The sequence below is a fragment of the Sebastes fasciatus genome, chromosome 21 (genome assembly GCF_043250625.1).
Source record: "Sebastes fasciatus isolate fSebFas1 chromosome 21, fSebFas1.pri, whole genome shotgun sequence".
NCBI classification, from domain to species: domain Eukaryota; kingdom Metazoa; phylum Chordata; class Actinopteri; order Perciformes; family Sebastidae; genus Sebastes; species Sebastes fasciatus.
This window is the reverse complement of record NC_133815.1, coordinates 15,930,351-15,948,423: the sequence shown is the minus strand read 5'-3', so window position 1 is coordinate 15,948,423 and position 18,073 is coordinate 15,930,351. Positions and strand designations below refer to the sequence as shown.

The 18,073-nt window shown below is 40.6% G+C and overlaps 2 protein-coding genes across 4 annotated transcripts in view; one reads left to right on the top strand and one right to left on the bottom strand.

The window, feature by feature from the left end:
* The window catches only part of LOC141759643 (beta-1,4-galactosyltransferase 2-like), a 301,777-nt gene that overhangs the window by 106,062 nt on the left and 177,642 nt on the right, over positions 1–18,073 (bottom strand). The window lies entirely within an intron of this gene.
* Positions 1–18,073, top strand: part of ctnnd2a (catenin (cadherin-associated protein), delta 2a) — a 315,831-nt gene that overhangs the window by 255,181 nt on the left and 42,577 nt on the right. For all 3 annotated transcript variants that reach the window (XM_074621862.1, XM_074621863.1, XM_074621861.1), the window contains exons 17-19: positions 2,258–2,440; positions 11,177–11,350; positions 14,903–15,053. In XM_074621862.1, coding sequence (XP_074477963.1) covers positions 2,258–2,440; positions 11,177–11,350; positions 14,903–15,053 — 508 coding nt within the window. The remainder of the gene's footprint in view (positions 1–2,257; positions 2,441–11,176; positions 11,351–14,902; positions 15,054–18,073) is intronic.

Here is an 18,073-nt window from a genome sequence, read left to right as displayed (position 1 = left end):
TCCACTTTAACGATACTTTGTGCAAATTAGGGCTGTCTAAATTAAAGTGATAACGCGTTAACACAAATTTGTTTTAATGCAAAAATTACTCTAACGCGTTAACACAATCGATCATTCGGAGCTGGTAGCGGACTTAGAGCTAGAGTGAAAGATACTGGTATCATATGAAACTAGAAAACCTAAGGAATTGGTACCATCCATGTCGCAAAGGAGGTTAAATAATGCTCCAAACTTGAGCTAAATTTTGGTGAGGAAAAACTGGTATGGCCATTTTCAAAGGGGTCCCTTGACCTCTGACCTCCAGATATGTGAATGAAAATGGGTTCTATGGGTACCCACGAGTCTCCCCTTTACAGACATGCCCACTTTATGATAATCGCTTACAGTTTGGGGCAAGTCATAGTCAATTCAGCACACTGACACACTGACAGCTGTTGTTGCCTGTTGGGCTTGAGTTTGCCCAGATAAAAAAATTGCTATTAATTTGCGATTAAATGTTTTAATTGATTGACAGCCCAAGTGCAAATTATTTAAAAAATATTTTTTTAAATAATTTGGTCTCAGCAGAAATGATTGAAAAACACCAGCTGAGAATGTTCAAGTAACACTATAACTGATTATCTACCAGTTCATGAGCCCATATACTTGTATAATCAGTTCTGTCTCCGTTAGTGCTCTCACAAAAACTCCCCTCGCCATCACTCTCAGGGTTCTTCAGTTCGTTTTGATCATCAAGACAGTCTCCGCTCTCTCCTCATCGCCTTTCATGTTCACAGATCCAGACAGAAATGCACAAGATCAGAGGAATATTCACTACATGTAATGTGACAATTATGTTTTATAGCCGATTGTCCCATTAAACACAAACTACAGATTACTGCTATTATGCTGTATAAGGAATTGCACGGATGTGAGGAAGTTTTAGAGACGTTTAAATAGGTTTCACAGTATGTGCCAGCACACAGCAGCGAGCAAATTAACTTAACTGATAGTCATTTGAAATGATGGTGCAAGACCTAATAGACTGGCACACCATTCTACATACACAAGCAATATGATGCTGACATTTTATAGATGATATGAAGTTGATATTTAACAGCTTGCATTAAATGTGGTTGCCAGTGCAGGGAGAAGTATATTGTAAGTCCATTAATGTCATCTAGTGTCACAGGAGAGTGTTATGGACTAAAAGCAGTGTGGAAAGAAGCACAAGGTCATACAGACAAAACCTTTTATCAACATAAATGGCTGTGGTCTCATATTAGTTTGTTTTGTAGATTCTTCTACAATTAAAAAGAGTGGAATTTCTGCTGTTCGGTAACTGGCCCTGACCTCTGACCTTCCTGTGGAGACAAGAAGTACCACATAATCATTTTAAAACCAAAATCGTTTTTTATTCCCTTAACCATGCAGCTGGAAAGAACAGGGTACTGAATGTGAAATAGCATATCGAAATATGAAATGTCAAAGTAAATTGTAAATAAAAGTTCTCCTACATCTATTCCATAATAGCATGTGAATAGAATTTCAGACACGACTGCAGCTCACTGGAGTGAGACATTGTTTTGTTTGTTGCATCTCTTGAGGCTGTTCAATTACACTCCTTGGTTGTTTTTGTGTAAACCAACGGTCAGACAGAGAGAAGATTGATGATTTGTCTTTGTTAATTTCCACTCTGTTGACTCGACGACTCCCCTTTCTCTGCGATACTAAACGCACGCAAGCAAGTACACACACTCTTTGAAAAAGCATAGACACCACGCACTGTGAGAATTAGTTTGCTCTCATGCAGAGACACACACCGGCGCGGTCCTCGGCTGGCGGGTTCGCCTCTAAGCTCGGTGTTTAATGGGGTGTGATGCAATATATTGGGCTTGTCATTTTTCCTCATTTGCCTGAGTTTTTCTTCTAATCTCATTTCAAAGTCAGCGCTAACAAAATACAGAAGCGCATTACCTGTGAGATTATCTTTCTTCTTTACTCTCTGTCTCTCACTCTCTCCGTCTGTCTGGCTCGTGGGTGTGGGGTTGGAAGGCCGATAGTATAAAAGTGTGAGAGTGGGCGGTTTTTATCTGCGTGCTTTGACTTCGCCTTTGCTCCTGTGTTTTCAATCGAGATGTTTCATTAAATGGCATCAAACACAAATCTCGCACCTCGATTTTCTCACTCATTTATATATTTTTTTCATCTCATGCTCTATTATCCTCCTCCACCCTCTCTACCTCACATCAACTCTCCCGACTCTCTTTATCTCCAGACTGTAGAGAACTGCGTTTGCATCCTGAGGAATCTGTCGTACCGCTTGGCTGCCGAGACGTCCCACGGCCAGCAGGTGGGGTTGGAGGAGCTGGACGGCCTGCTTTGTGACGCCAACGGCCGCGACGGAGAGAGCTCTGGCTGCTGGGGCAAGAAGAAGAAGAAAAAGAAGGGAGCGGATCAGGTAAAAACAGAGATAAGAGGAGATGATGAGGGCAAGGGTATATACAAAAAATAGATGGATGGAATGGACAAAGTGAACGAAAAATGTGCTTCTACAATCATTCCATTCAAGTTGTTTAAAAACTACAGAAAGTGTCGTGGTGTTAGGTAGCTATAGGCTGTGGTCGGATAGTCTTGTGTTGCTTAGGAAGGTTCCTGACTGAGTGAAATGACCTGGAAGTATGAAATTGGCAGCCATAATAAGAGCTGTTTGAATCTTCTAAATGCTAAGGAAAGGTGCTTCGATGCCTCCTTTCTTTTCTCCTTTAGCACATCCTTTACGAAAGGAAAGGATAATTCCTTGCTGCAGCAACATTTAAAGCGACGCAACATTCGGCCGTTCATGAAAACAAACGTTATGCCTAGCCTGCATAGATTTAACAGTTACTTTCATATAATCATAAACTAATTAGGATTCATTTTGATAAATATGAGTGGACAGTGACAACCATTTGGTTTCACTTTATTTTTATTTATTTATTTCGAACATGAAACACTCAAGTAAAAAACAAAACAACATAAATACTCAACATAAACAACTAAATACATATTACATGTCCAAAAGGAGTGTAAGACGTATATGGTCCGATACCTTCTCCATAACTCAAACAATTAACTCTGACTATATTCCTTTTTTTATTTCAATTCCATCCTTGGTAATGAAGTAATATTTTTCACCGGGTTGTCCACGTTTAAGATAAGATAATCCTTTATTACTCCCACGGTGGGGACATTTGCAGTGTTACAGCAGCAAAGGGGATGATACAATAACAAGAAGCATCAGTTAAAAAAAAGCAAAATAGGCCTATAATGAATAATTAATCAGTAAAAAAAGTTAAATATAATAAGTAGACAGACAGAACGGTTGAATTCACATTATTGCACATAGGAATTATCAATTTTGAACAGTTAAATTGATATTGCACATGGGTGAATTGTCAGTTTTGGTTTGTGCTGTCTCCTGGGAGCAGTGTTGATTGTAGTGTGACAGCAGCAGGAGGGAAAGGTCCCGCGGTACCTTCACACACCGCGGGTGAAGCAGCCTGTCACAGAAGGAGCTGTTTACAGTATATAGCCTGCATGAAACAATATGGTAAGAACGCACAAGGCGAAGTGAGAGATGCGCTTTTTGTAGTCCACATTCGGAGCATTGTAGTTCACCACGGCCGTCCCACGTCAATAACATCGGGCGTTGCATCATAATTATGGAGCTTATAGTGTAAATTATGGGTGTAAGAAAATATCGATACACATGAGTGTCGCGATATTATCTTGTGCAATACTGTATCGATTCTCCGAAACACTGTATTGTGTTTTTCTGTTAAACTTAAAGACTGTAGCGGGCTCAGTTTTAGTGAAGCTAGAATGAAGTTACTGGCATCATATGAAACTATAAGTCCTAAGGATGTCATTGGTACCAACCATGTCATACTAGCTTATTGAGAAGGAGGCTAAATAACGCTCCAAAGTTACGCTAAATATTGGCGAGCAAAAAACTGGCATGGGGATTTTCAAATGGGTCTCTTGACCTCTGACCTCCAGATATCTGAATGAAAATGGGTTCCATGGGTACCCAGGAGTCTCCCCTTTACAGACATGCCCAGTTTATACTAATGCCATGCAGTTTGGGGCAAAAGCTGAGCACTGCAGTTGTCTTTTCCTAAGTTCTTATGAATTCTCCTTCACATCTTACCTTGACCTCATGATGTTTTCCATCAAGGTCAAGGAAAAGTGGTTAGGGAAAGACATTAGGACACATTATTTTTACTTTTTGACCGCAGCCCTAGAATAGCTTCAGTGCTCCTTGGCATACATTCCACAAATTTGTGATACTCTCCTGGAGGAATGAGCACAACTCTTCCTCATTTGGTGTTTTTGATGATGCTGGTGGGGCACACAGTCTAACACACCAGTCCAACATCTCCCATAGGTGGTCAGTTTGGTTAAGATCATGTGACTGCAAATGCCATAGCATATGATTCACATAATTTGAATGCTCAAAATTGAAGCATGTGCATTAATTATGCTTCTCCACTTGTTTATTCTGGTTTTTACTTTCATTTGTCCCCCATCTGTATCAATACACGTGGGTGCAAAAAGAAGAGCGCTTTCATGATGAAGCAGGAACGCAGTGTGAGTGGTTGAAGCAGCGGTGCCTTCAACAGGGACATATGTGGTAAATAATGGAAAACAGGGATGAAAATCACAGATCACAGAGTATTATGCATGCTGAGTTGAAAAGCATTGGCTTCTTTTATAATGTATTGGCTCATAAGCCTTTTTTTTTGCTGTTTCTTTTATCACATTTCATGTATTTGAAACTTTTTAACCTAACTTTTCTCTTTAAAAGTTTCATCATTCTCAGTTTATTTTCACATTCCATTTCCCCGGCTGTTTACTCGTTTATGCCTTTTTCAGGCTGTTAAGTTAGAGGTGGATTTCTCTCCATGGGCGAGACCTCATGTTTTCCTGAAGTCAAAAGCACACCTGACCGGTCTACAGAACTCTCAGACTGGATTGTGAACGTGCTGTAATTATCCATGGGCCCAAAACCGAGACGCAAACACAGCCCTCTTAATACCCAACCAGATATTTGACAGTCAAACCAAACCCGAGACCCAGAGCTATGTTTTTGTTTTATTTCATCCGTTATCGGCTCATTGGCTCCACTGTGTCTCTTTCCCTCCTCCCAATGGGCATTGTGTATCTACTTGAAACACACATGGACACAGACCATTTGCACAAAGGAAGAGAGAAATTCCTAATAACTGAAAAATAACCAAACCTGAATCCCACCGGAGCCCAAGCTTTACACAACAAAATGTCCAATACTTTGTCTGAATCATATCAAATAGTAAAACTCTAGCCAACACTTTCTCATCATACTGCCACTTTGTCATGCTCCTAGGCGTCACTTTAGGTTTAGGCAACAACACCAGTTAGTGAGGTTTAGGAGAAAACTACGTGGTTGGGCTTAAACTACTACGTTTGTAAAGTGAAAATTAGACCGAACGTTTGAACATTTTGAACCATGCGGTCTCCTGGATGAAAACCTTGTGTTTGTTGTGCCCATTCACCACAGCTCCCGCCCGCCCGGTGTGCGTCTTTTCGCTCTTTAAACTACGTCACCACACTCCCAGCGCACTTTCCCTGAGCGTTTACTGTTGGACCCGGATGGGTTTACATTGTAGTCAATGGAACGCCTGGTGCATCTCATACTGGTGCTAAAGGGAGCTTTGTGCGGCGGTATCACATGCCGACGGCTGTGACAAAGCGTCGGTATTTGACGACCTGGGAATGAGAACGGGCTGCTCTAGCATGTGTGTGTGCGCCTTTACTGTATACATATTCATTTTTTGGTACATATTGAAGGATTAACAGTAAGACAGGCAGTGCTGGATGCAGACAGGACCAAGTAAGAGGAACCCAGAGGTATACACACCAGTGGTAGTAGTTCAAGGTCAACTTTATTATCCCAAATAGGCAAATGTGCATGGTCAAAGTGCACATACACACACAACTGACCAAAACACAATCAAATCCTAGGTTTTTGTACTGTCTAATTGCTGGAACAATTATCTAAAAGGAACAAAATACTTGCTAAACCTGGCTGTTCTTATTTCCCATTACCGAATCCTTCCTTTGCCTCGATAGCTTAGTTTGAACCTGTTGTGTAGAGGATGAGGAGGGTCACTGAGCAAGCAGTCAGCCTTACTCAGAATGATGTCTTCACACGACAGAGCAGCCGACATCTGGTTACACCCAATGACCCCGCTCGCCAACCTGATCAGGCACTGCAACCTATCTTGGTCTTGGTTACCAAACACGCAAATCAGCCAAAGGACAGGATGCTCTGTAGGACAGCCTTGTAAAACAGTTGCAATAGCACATTCACTGAACATCTGGTCATTTAATGGGTTCACTGTTAACCTTGGTGAGTGGGACTTCTCCTCTACTACACCTGAAATCTGGTCATCCCCTTTGTTTTAGTCACATTGACCTCAAGGAAATTGTCAGAACACCATTTAATTTGTTTAACCAAGGCTGTACCTCTTCCTCAAAACTACACAAGGATGTGTTGTCAGGATTTATGAGCCCCACCAAGGCTTAAAAGAAGGTGCGAGTGGAAACTGAAGCTCGACACTCATTGTTATACAGTGTATACGGTATGGGAGACACACACGGCCCTGTGGGGCCCCTGTATATATGCACTTAGGAGAGGAAACAGCTGTGTTGAATGTAACCTGCTGGGAACAATTCAGGAAAAAATTAATCCATAGAATGAGCCTTATATTAACCCCCAGATCCATCTGTTTGCCTATTACCAGATGGGGTTGGATGGTGTTAAACAACACTGTTAAAATCAATGAACACAATCTTCACAAGACTGGGAAGTTGTTTAAGGTGTTTATATATAGGTTACTGTCATTCATTAACAGCTGTTTATCCTCAAGGATCCAAGAAAGGTGAGACCTCAGAGAGGAGATGTTTTAACAATATCTTCTCAAAGCACTTCATAGGTACTGAGGTTAGGGCAACTGGTCATTCATCTCTTTGGACTTATTGTTTTTGGGCATAGTCAATGGTCAGAAATTGCCCAGTAAGCGCGCTGAAACAGCCTTTGTAACGGAGATGCAAGTGAATCAGCACATGACCGCATAACACCTTACAGCTATTGACAAAATACAGAATCATTAGCAACATTCATGATGTGCATTTAAGGTTTATAACCTGTGATAATTTGTGGTCCTTGCCATTCTATCTTTATAGGCAGCTTTGCAATCTGTTATTTTCTTCATGATATCTCTTCTGTACAGCTTTCTTGTCCTCTTTACTGCCCTCTGATTTGACTAGTTAGTGAGAGACAGACCGGCACTGACTGGAAGAGAAGGGTAGGAGCTGAGAGACTGGGTCAGAGAGAGATAGAGAGAGAAAGAGAGAGGGAAATGATGTAGGGAAGAAACCAGAGAGACGGATAGAGAGGCTCGGGCAGTTTGACTGTAATGTGGTCTCCTTAATCATTTATTAGGAGTTCAGACAGCAAGGCCAAGGAGCAGCACGGGAGCCTGAACTGGACCTAAACACTCCTAATGGATACTGGACACACACACTCACTCACACACACACAAGGTTTTTGCTATCTGGGATATTCTACGGATTTTTGCTTGTTTCAAGATTTCTGTCTCTTGAACATTCATAAAACAAATATAACTTTAGAAATGACTAGGGCTGTCAATCGATTCAAATATTTATTGCAGCATGATCGTCCATAGTTAATCGCAATTAATTGCAAATTAATCACACATTTTAATTTAAATTTTTTAACATTTTAATTGCGATTAAGTGCATGATTGTCCATGATTAATAATGATTAAGCGCAAATTAATAGCACATTTTCATCTGTTCAAAATGTACCTTAAAGGGAGATTTGTCAAGTATTTAATACTCGTATCAACATGGGAGTGGGTAAATATGCTGCTTTATGCAAATGTATGTATATATTTATTACTGAAAATCAATTAACAACACAAAACAATGACAACTATTTACAATTATGCTCAAATCATAACATGGCAAACTGCAGCTCAACAGTAAATATGCTTGATTTATACAAATGTATGTATATATTTATTATTGGACATAAATTAACAACACAAACTATGACAGATATTGTCCAGAAACCCTCACAGGTACTGCATTTAGCATAAAAAATATGCTCAAATCATAACATGGTGAACTGCAGCCCAACAGGCAACAACAGCTGTCAGTGTGTCAGTGTGCTGACTTTACTATGACTTGCCCCAAACTGCATGTGGTTATCATAAAGTGGGGATGTCTGTAAATGGGAGACTCGTGGGTACCCAGAGAACCCATTTTCATTCACATATCTTGAGGTCAGAGGTCAAATGACCCCTTTGAAAATGGTGATGCCAGTTTTTTAGCGTAATTTATTTTTTGGTTGGTACCAATGGATTCCTTACGTTTTCTAGTTTCATGTGATACCAGTATCTTCCCTCTAGCTTTAAAACTGAGCCCGCGACAACCTAAAAATTGCAAGTTGCATTAATGCATTAAATAACTTTAACAGCCCTAGAAAGGACACAAATTATTTTTTTTATGAAGTTAAAGCTGAATTCTGTAACATTTCACATTCTTGCCCCAGAACTAGAACACAGATGGCAGATCATTTAGTGTTCTCGCTTGATAAATGGATAGCAATGTTGGTATCCAGCTGTCTGACCAGATAACTTGAATATGAATTTATGAAATACTTTACTGGCATCAAACAGGACCGCTGCTGATCAATTTTCTCACAGCAGACAGATACATGTAGAGCTCAAGCCACAGTGAATATGGCAGCTTTAGTGTTTTATTATTCTACAGGATAAAAAAAATTATATATGAGAATTCACCTTTTATTAATAAAAATGTTTTTGAATGCTGCATATGTAAGAGCTTCTCGTGCTGAACCCAATACATTTGTTTGATACACTTAATCTTTAGAGAATTTCAGATACACAAATTAACATTATACATTCAGATTTATTATGTAGGATGTCTCTAGGCAACGGAAAGTACTCGACTGTGAAAGAGTTGATTCCTCTACACACTTCAAACTATACGACGCCTTTGATTTTATGATAAGAGAATCTATGTATAGATGAAAACATGCATGCGTACGCACACTCCACAGCTCCTCTCTCAAGACGCACACTAGCCTAGTTTACCTTGAGACCAGGGGAGGAAGGGAAGCAGTAGAGCGAAACCGAGAAGGTCGATAGGGAGAGGAAAAACTGAGAACTGGAGAGAGAGAAGGATGGAAATAGAATAAGAAATTAGGGAGTGACGGAGGCAAGCAAGAAGAGAGAGGGAGAGAGAAGTTGAGGGAGAGGTAGAGAGAAAGAATCAACAGGAGAGAAAATATATTAATGACAAGCAGGAGAGAGAAGAAATAGAAATGAAAGAGGAGAGAGAGAGAGTGTTAGCGGCGGGTTCATGACTACGTGAAAGAGGTGTGGGCATGTCACTCAACAAAGAGGTTCAAACATCAAGGGACTCCATTGTAGTGGAGGTAAAGGGGAAGAGGGATGTGGAGCTTTAGGTTTATTTCTCAAAGCAAAATGTAGCAGTGAAGCTTTCTCTCTGTTTTCAAATGCATCTCTTTCTATTTTGTGCCCTTCCCCACCTCTCGCCTCCATCAACATTCTCTCCCTACAGCAGGTTGACAGGGAGCGATTTACTCAGTGTCTCCGTGACTTGTTAATAGGTCAGGGTGTACTGGGTGGAGAGGTGGTAATGAATGCACTTAGACATGTGTGAATACTCATCCACAGATAGCTTTCTTTCATGAATATTGCAGGGTATGGAATCAGATGAATTTACAAAAGCAAAATGGGAAGAGTAGGGAAACTGAATGAACGGTGCTCTCTACTCCTTTGACACTAACCACTTAGGTATGTTTAGTGTAACAACCCTCAGAACACCCTCATTATTTTTAGCTGACCTGCAGTGGTTTAACTTGTCACCTTGCTGCAGTGATGTACACTCCAAGACCCTGTGACGTAAGAGCTCACTTCTGCTGGGTGTGGTCAGAGTTGTAACACATTTAAAATATCATTGCTGGAATTTTGTTTTACAATTGATAACAAGTGTTTGCCTATACTTCAGATACTTTTTCTAAACACTTAAACCTGCAGTAGGCATAATGTTAATTGCATCATTGGGCAAACATTTCATAATAACCTTTCAGCATATTGTAATTCAAGTGTTCTGAGAGAAAAGTAGACTTCTGTACCTCCTCATGGCTCTGTTTTCGGGCTTTAAAAAATCTACACAACGAGAGACTTTGGCCAATCACTGGTCATTTCCGAGAGAGCATTCCTATTGGCTGTGCTCCGGTGGGCGGTGGGCGGTGGGCGGTGCCTGATATTTCCTCAGCTGGTCTCAACATGGCTGACTTCAAGATGTTTCTGAAAACATTTGAGGCGAGAAATAGGCATTACAGTAACAGAATATTGATTCATATTTGATCAGCGCTGCCTAGATTGACCGTTTGATCGGAGTTTGCGAGTGATTGACAGCTGCTCAGAGACGGCAAGGCTCCAGCTCGGCTCTGATTGGTTGTTTTCCTCCGGTCTGTGAAATCTTGCAGATGCCATTAGGAACACCGGAGGACACAGAGGCACATGATTTATTTTCAGATTACCTGTCTCATGCACTACTGTCAGGATATAGTGACCGTTTTATAAAAATTACTTTTTTATATTTATATTTATGCACCTTGGATAGAAACGCTTGGCTTATTCACCCCTGTCTGTCTATTTTACACAATTTATACAACAAATCAGCTATTTCTCAATGTTTCAATGATCTGTTCATTCATAAATACTTCTACTATCAGCTGTGTCAATATAGCTTTCGAGCTACTTTTGTTGCAGAATTAGAGGCTCTATACTATACTTAAGGTTTTAAACATTAGGTTTACATTTCTGGCATGCTGTGTGCAAGCATTTTAGAAACAATTTTAATTGACTGCAAAATCTGTGAAAACAACATGAATTGTGCTAATTGTATGGTCCACAACAGATGGATGTTAGAGTTTTGAAAATGTGTCTACAGATAGGACAAAAGGATGTTAGCGATTGTAAAAAAAAAAAAAATGTAACAGCAACAAAAATAACTGTGTCCTCTTTCACAGTGGGATGGTGTGGGCCCCTTTCCGGACACGGCGGAGCCCCCCAAAGGTGTTCAGATGCTGTGGCACCCCACCATCGTCAAGCCCTACCTCACGCTGCTGTCTGAATGCTCAAACCCCGACACCCTGGAGGGAGCAGCCGGGGCTCTGCAGAACCTGGCCGCCGGCAGCTGGAAGGTAACGGCCAAGTTTCAAATGTTTCCCAAACTCTTTGCTGTCTCATTTCATCACTTGAAACTTTTTTTTTTCACACATAAATATCATCAGAGCCCAGAAAAATAATCATGTAAATACACACATTCAGGCACTGATGTTTAACCTTAGAGTGATTGTATTACTGGTGATGCTTACACTTGCAGTCCTTGTACTTTTGTTTTTAAGAGAGCAGGTACTCACAAGAAACTGTACAGTAAATGTACCGTATACGTGTGTTTATACCCATTTAATTGTCCATTAGTATGAAAGGAAGGGATTCATCACGAGTGTGTCCTTACTCAGCCATGCAGTGAATGCAGGGACACACAGTGTACACAAATTATTTGTGCGGATAAACCACAGATAAAACAGTTTATCCACGTTGTAAGTAGGACAAGCTATTGGTGGGTGGATGTGTGGGTGCCTGTGTGTTTGTACATGAATGTGTGTGTGCCAGTGTGTGACTATGTGTGAAGACTACCTATCTGATAACTGAGTTCTTTATAGAAACTCACACAAACTGTGACCAAGAACTGCTCTGCACCAGCTGAATGGACGGTCTACTAACGGCACTTCTCAAGTGTGGCTACATTCAACTGCCTGCACCCACACAGTTGAATGTAGCCATACTTCAAAAGTGGCGTTAGTAGACCGTCCATTCACACACAACGTAGTTCAGAACATAGCTCTGGCTTGTCGTCCGTTTACTGAAAAGTAATGTGGTAAGGATGGATTCTTAGAGAGGGATGGCAACTTTACAGGATGGGCAAATGTAAATCAGAATGAATGAATGGCTGAGTAATAAGTGTATTTTCATGGCAGGCAAATATCCATTGAAAAGTTAACAAAGGGTTAAATATCAACAAGGACACTAAGGCAGGTTTACGGATGCCCTTTTTAATTATTATTTGTCCACCTGTTTTCCCTAAGAGTTAGAGAAAAAAAAAGAAATTTAGAAAAATCTGCTTAAATTTTTTTTGTGAATCTGTTTTCCCTAAGAGGCAAAAAAGTAACTTAGAAAAATCTGCCAAAAAAAAAATTAATTTTGTTTTCAGACAGAAAAAAAAAGTAATTTATTTGTATTTTTTTTTTTTTTCCGAATCACATACAAAAAAAAAGGAACTTAAAAAGATTATCCTGGCAGAGAAATGTTCCACCTGTTCTTATGTCATAAACACGGGAGGGAAATTATTTAGATCAGACTTAGAAAATGGATCACCAGAAAAAAAAAAAAAGAAATCTTGCTTGCCTTTCATGGCTTCCATACAGGTAGGGCGTGTTTTCAACCCTGATCATCAGTTCAGTCTTTACACAAATTCAAAGGCTGCAGTAAATGCCACAGCTCCAAGACTCAATCAGTTGGAATAATGTTCCATTTGCTCACTACACCATCCTGCTGACTTTGAAATATTTCCAGCACAATCCCATGTTTTCGTGTGTTCTATAGTATATAATATTGTTCAGCAGCAATGCAATTACTGTAATAATGTAAAGGCTCCAAACCTGAACACACCAGGGAGCGAAGGCAGGGTTCAACAGCAGCTGACTGATGGAAACAGCTAGATGGTAATAATGTGTGAGTCATGCGGTCGTATGGGAGCGTATAGCTTTAGCCTTGAGGGAGGTGTGTATAAAGGGTAAAAGGCAGAAAGTGTGAGGGCTTAATCTGGGAATGACCTTGGGAAACTGCATCAGACGCTGTTGGTTGTAAATAGGCTGTGTGGGAATGTTGATGGAAATGTTTATGTGGTCAAAAAGTGCTCAGTCAAAGAGGTTACATTGATTTTGCTGTATGTGAAAACTTGAACTGCGGCAGTTACAGACAGGGAAGCACACTGAGGTTGAGAGGGATGTCTCTGTGGTCCAGTAAATGTGTGTGGGAGTATCTGGTTTTGGTTTTGTGAGTATTTCCATTCCTACTGGAGTGGACAGAGAGGAGGCTATAGAAAGACAAGAGAAGGAGGCAAAATGATGGGGGGCAGGTGGTCTTCATGAAATCACATTTCCTATTTTTGGGCATTACTATATGTGTGTCTGTGTGCTTTGTTGTGTCTCCTCTAAGCAAGTTCCTTCTCCTGACTTTGAGAATGGTGCTGCTAACAGTTTCCAAAGAAGCAGTGTTGGCGTACTGCTGGCTCTGTTCACTAAGCCAAAGAGTATAGAAGCAAAGACGCAAAACTCTGGACTGAGTCCCTTGCCATGAATGTATAAAGAGACGTCTGTAAATCAGATGATCATTTGTTTCGAGGTAAATAAACTTCCCAGTACGAACATTTAAATAGCAAAGTTGCAAAATTAACTATTTGCCGAATCCAGAGTTATTTTCCTCGGCATAATGAACGTGCATCAGACCCACGGGACTGCACCGTCCTGCACGCTCATATGACACCCTGTTCTGCTGGCTTCCTGCTAGCTGTATGCGGCTGTAATAATGGATATACTGTCTGTAATTCATCACTTTTATTATCTTATAATACACGCATGGGCTGTATGCTGTACCGTGGGGGATGTATTAACGTCTCTGTTCTCAAACAACCGGCTATCGGCCAGTAGCTAGTAGCGCTAGCAGCATGACATAAACATAATTTAATGTAGTTGTAGGCTATTTACTAACACTCAGCACTTTGCTCTCAAAATCTGTGTTTTGGATTTTTCTAACTTCCTTCGACTAAGCTCTTGGTTAAAACCATACAGTCTATGGTTACCATCATTTCCCTCAGAGGGTGAATCATTCCCAAAATGAGAACCATAGTTTTCCCATTTTGTTTTCTAAGAAAAACAACTATAACATACCTTGGAAATTATTATTTTCACTCAATCTTTTATCTTCACACTTCACTTACTGATATCTATTCTTGGGTGCTGTTTAGCACATCCCCAGTCTTCTACAGTTGACCCACAAGGCGGCACCACTTGAGCCGCTTAGGGTCGAGTAGTCCATTTAAGCGTACCTTGATAGTTATTGAGGGAGGATAGAGTGGTCTCCAAGCTCGAAACTCTTCTCTCCGGTTCATGTAATTCTCCCTCTTACAGTATATCACTTGTGCGTCAGTGTAATGCCTCAGCCCCTCTTATATTGACCCGGAATATTACATCTCCCACTCGACCTCGCCCATTGTCTGTCTCTTTTTTCCTACCGCAACCACTTGATTCACAATCTGTTGTTCTCTCTGGTTAAAGAAAGAGAGAAAGGAAATAGCTAGCACACTGACAATAAGACAGTGGAAGAATAGATTGAATATATCCAATCACACAATGCACAGGTGAGAGGTGAAACAAACTAGTGTCATTAACAGGTATTGTTGCCATGCCCTGTCTTTTGTTTACCATGCTGTATGGACACAATTGTAATTGCTAAAACCTAGAAAATTGAATTTTTCTTCAATTCTAAAAGCAAATTATCACAAAACTCCTAAAATCCTCCTCTTATGAAGTACATTGCCACCACAAATGCACCATGAGATTGTATTTTTTAATATTCATGCATCAATTTTTAACTATTTAACTATCTTTCCCCTGATTTCTCCCCGTCAGTGGTCGGTGTACATCCGGGCTGCTGTGCGTAAGGAGAAAGGCCTTCCCATCCTGGTGGAGTTACTGAGGATAGACAACGACAAGGTGGTGTGTGCCGTGGCCACCGCTCTCAGAAACATGGCCCTGGACATCAGGAACAAGGAGCTCATTGGTGAGTACCAATAAAAAGAGATATTATTTGGTGGTGAAACATCCCCCCCATCTGAAATCATTGCATGGATCACTGTCATTTTTAATCTCTTTAATCAAGATACAGTAATTTGGACACCTGCCCTGTTATGCTCATTTGCAGTCTCTGTTGTTTGTTCGTGAAGAGCAACCTGAAGCCCATTTTCATCCCTAATTGCATTCTCTCGTAGCCGCTCCACTGTGGTCCGTTCCTAACGCACTGTTCTCATTTAGAGTATGCAAGCTTGTGTTTAAGTGATGTATCACAAGGGTAAAGAGCCTGTAGCCAGTTGCTCCAATTAGAGGTAATTCAACACTATAACACCAGCCTGTAGTCACCTCATAGTAACATAGTATGATGGCTCACCTGGCTTCTTCCAGGTGGAGAACTTTGGAGCTGCTGGGGGATTAGAATTTGTAATCGCAAACTAGGATTAAGTCTATATAACAAACTGAAATTGTGCTCATGTGATCTAACATTGTAGTGCTCTAGCTGTCGAACATTACCATCATGGTACAAGTGTGCTGGCTGTGGAGATTATTGTGGAGATTAGATTATTTCTTTTTTAACTATTGGCTAAAGTCATTTTACATTATAATTCAAAGGTCCAGTGTGTAAGATCTGGCGGTATCTAGCGGTGAGGTGAGGAGATTGCAACCAACTGAAGCCTCTCCCGTGTGCCAAGCGTGTTGGAGAGCTACGGTGGCCAACGCAAAAATGTGAATGGCCCTCTTTAGAGCCATTTGGAGCAGAGCCAGTGCGTAGAGTGTGTGTGTACGTGGGAAGTGAGTGGTGAAGCAAGAGAGAGAGAGAGCGGCGGTGATGGAAGCGAGTAACGTTCTCCCAGGAAAAGTTAACAGAGTTTGGTTTGTCCGTTCTGGGCTACTGTAGAAACATGGCGGACTTTGTGAAGAGGACCCACTCCCTATGTAGATACGCTCATTCTAAGCTAACAAAAACACAACAGTTCTTATTATCAGGTGATTATACACTTAAGAAAAGATACTTATTAATATTGTATTCCATTTCCCCCAATTGTTACACACTGGTCCTTTAATTAACTAAGGTCAAATTGTGTTTGTTGTAAGGAAATTAGGCTAATAAGGAAAGTCAATGCAGGGCGTGAGTGAGGGAGACAAATTGGTAGATAACGGGTAGAAAAGGTGTAGTTAAGAGAGAAAGTCTGAAGAAAGAGGGCGAGTGGGAGAGAGAGACACTGTAGCAGAAGAAATGATCGCATCAAAGGCTTGCATTGGGCTTTGAAAAGCACACTGTGGTCATGACCGAGCCTCAGTCAGGCTAACTGACTGGCAGCATCACCACATCTAGGGACTGAGGATCACTGGTTAACACGTTATTACATTGTGTGTTTGTGTGTGCGGATGAGTGTTTCTTTCTTTGTCTGCAAAATGTGCGTGTGTGACATCACCCCTTCCTGTCTCTGGTATCTCCGAGCATCTCGGCTTCCTGGTGGGCTCGGTGGTTTCTATAGCAACCCCGCTACCCTCAGTCTCAGACGAGGGGCTTCTGGAGCCTCTCTGGGTTTTGCCAGCGTGTTGTAAGAACGACAAGGAATGCCCCCGGCAAAGCTCAACACGCCCGTACTGTGATGGTTTGTCTGGCGCACGGCAGCAGATTAGAGGATAATTGAAGCCTTCAAACAAAGACGCTTATCTGTCGGATTTGAATGTTTTTTGTTTATGTGTGTTTGTCTGTTTGTTTTCCTTTCTTCAATGCACCTGCAGTGCATTAATTATGGGTTTTTTTTATTTTAAAAGATTGCATGTCATCCCTGGGATTGCTTTCAAAATCTAATACAAACTTCCAGATATTAGATGATAAAATATGGAAGCCGGAATCATTATTTAAATCATTTGATCCATATCAAGTCCAAAAGGTATAGAGTGTAATAATGGGTAATGTATAATATGATTGGTTCTATTAGAATATTGTAGTATGCCTTGGGCAAAAAGCTGTTTCAGCTACCTTTACATTAAGTCTGACTGAGCCATTTGCACTTAAATTGTCAAAATAAATGTTTGATTGGAAGAAAATGAAAGTAAAAGTGACATAATTCTTTCATTTGACCTTTTTTTACAATAAGAACAGCATGTTCTGCTCTGGAAATCATTAAAATCATCTCTCTCTCTCTAATTGATTAAAGTATTAGAGCTAATTGGTCATTTTTTTTGCTTTTAAAGTCTTTTAGAGCCATTAGCTTCCTGAGCAGAGAAAAATAAAGAGGAGAGTTGTGGAAAGAGAGGTAGACACTATAATGAATTAGTGCTTTATAAAGAGAAAGGCAGGCAAAACACACGGGCTGATTGAATAATGTAATTACTTACAAATTCACTGGGAAAATCAATTCAAATTTGTTTGGCATTTTCATTTGAATACACGCTTGACTTACTCAGCTGCAGGATAACATGGTTTAAGTCCTGCGTGTGATTAGCTCTCCCACTGTTATTTCTGAGACTTAAGACATAAACAATAAGACGGAGATAGGGTGATGGAGGCAAATGAAAATACAGTATATAATAGAGAGAGATATAATTAGGGGCATTGCAGATCATCATTCTCCTGCAGCAGCCGTGGCTGGCACCGTCAGCGAGGCGTTGGCAGATTTGATTAAAAATAGATACACCTTGGCAAGAAAACGGAGATCTTGAGAGAGAGATTATTGTGGTTTTGACAGCCGTGCAGTTAACATTATTATTAACTGTCAAATGTAGCTAATAGGTTACTGTGACACAGGAAGTTATTGGTTTAATTTGGTTCAATCATCCGAAACCAGATGTGTTAAAGCTTCTTAAGCCATTTGAGCATGAAGCTGCAGAAAGACTCCTAAACTGGCCAGTCCTTTGTCACGTTCTTATGACCATGTTTGGCAAACAAGTGTCTATATGCTTTATATACAGCAGAGTAAGAGCAGCATGGGCATCACATCAAATTGCTTGCTTAACCCTTTTAACTCTCCACTAAGAAAAAAAACAATGATTTCG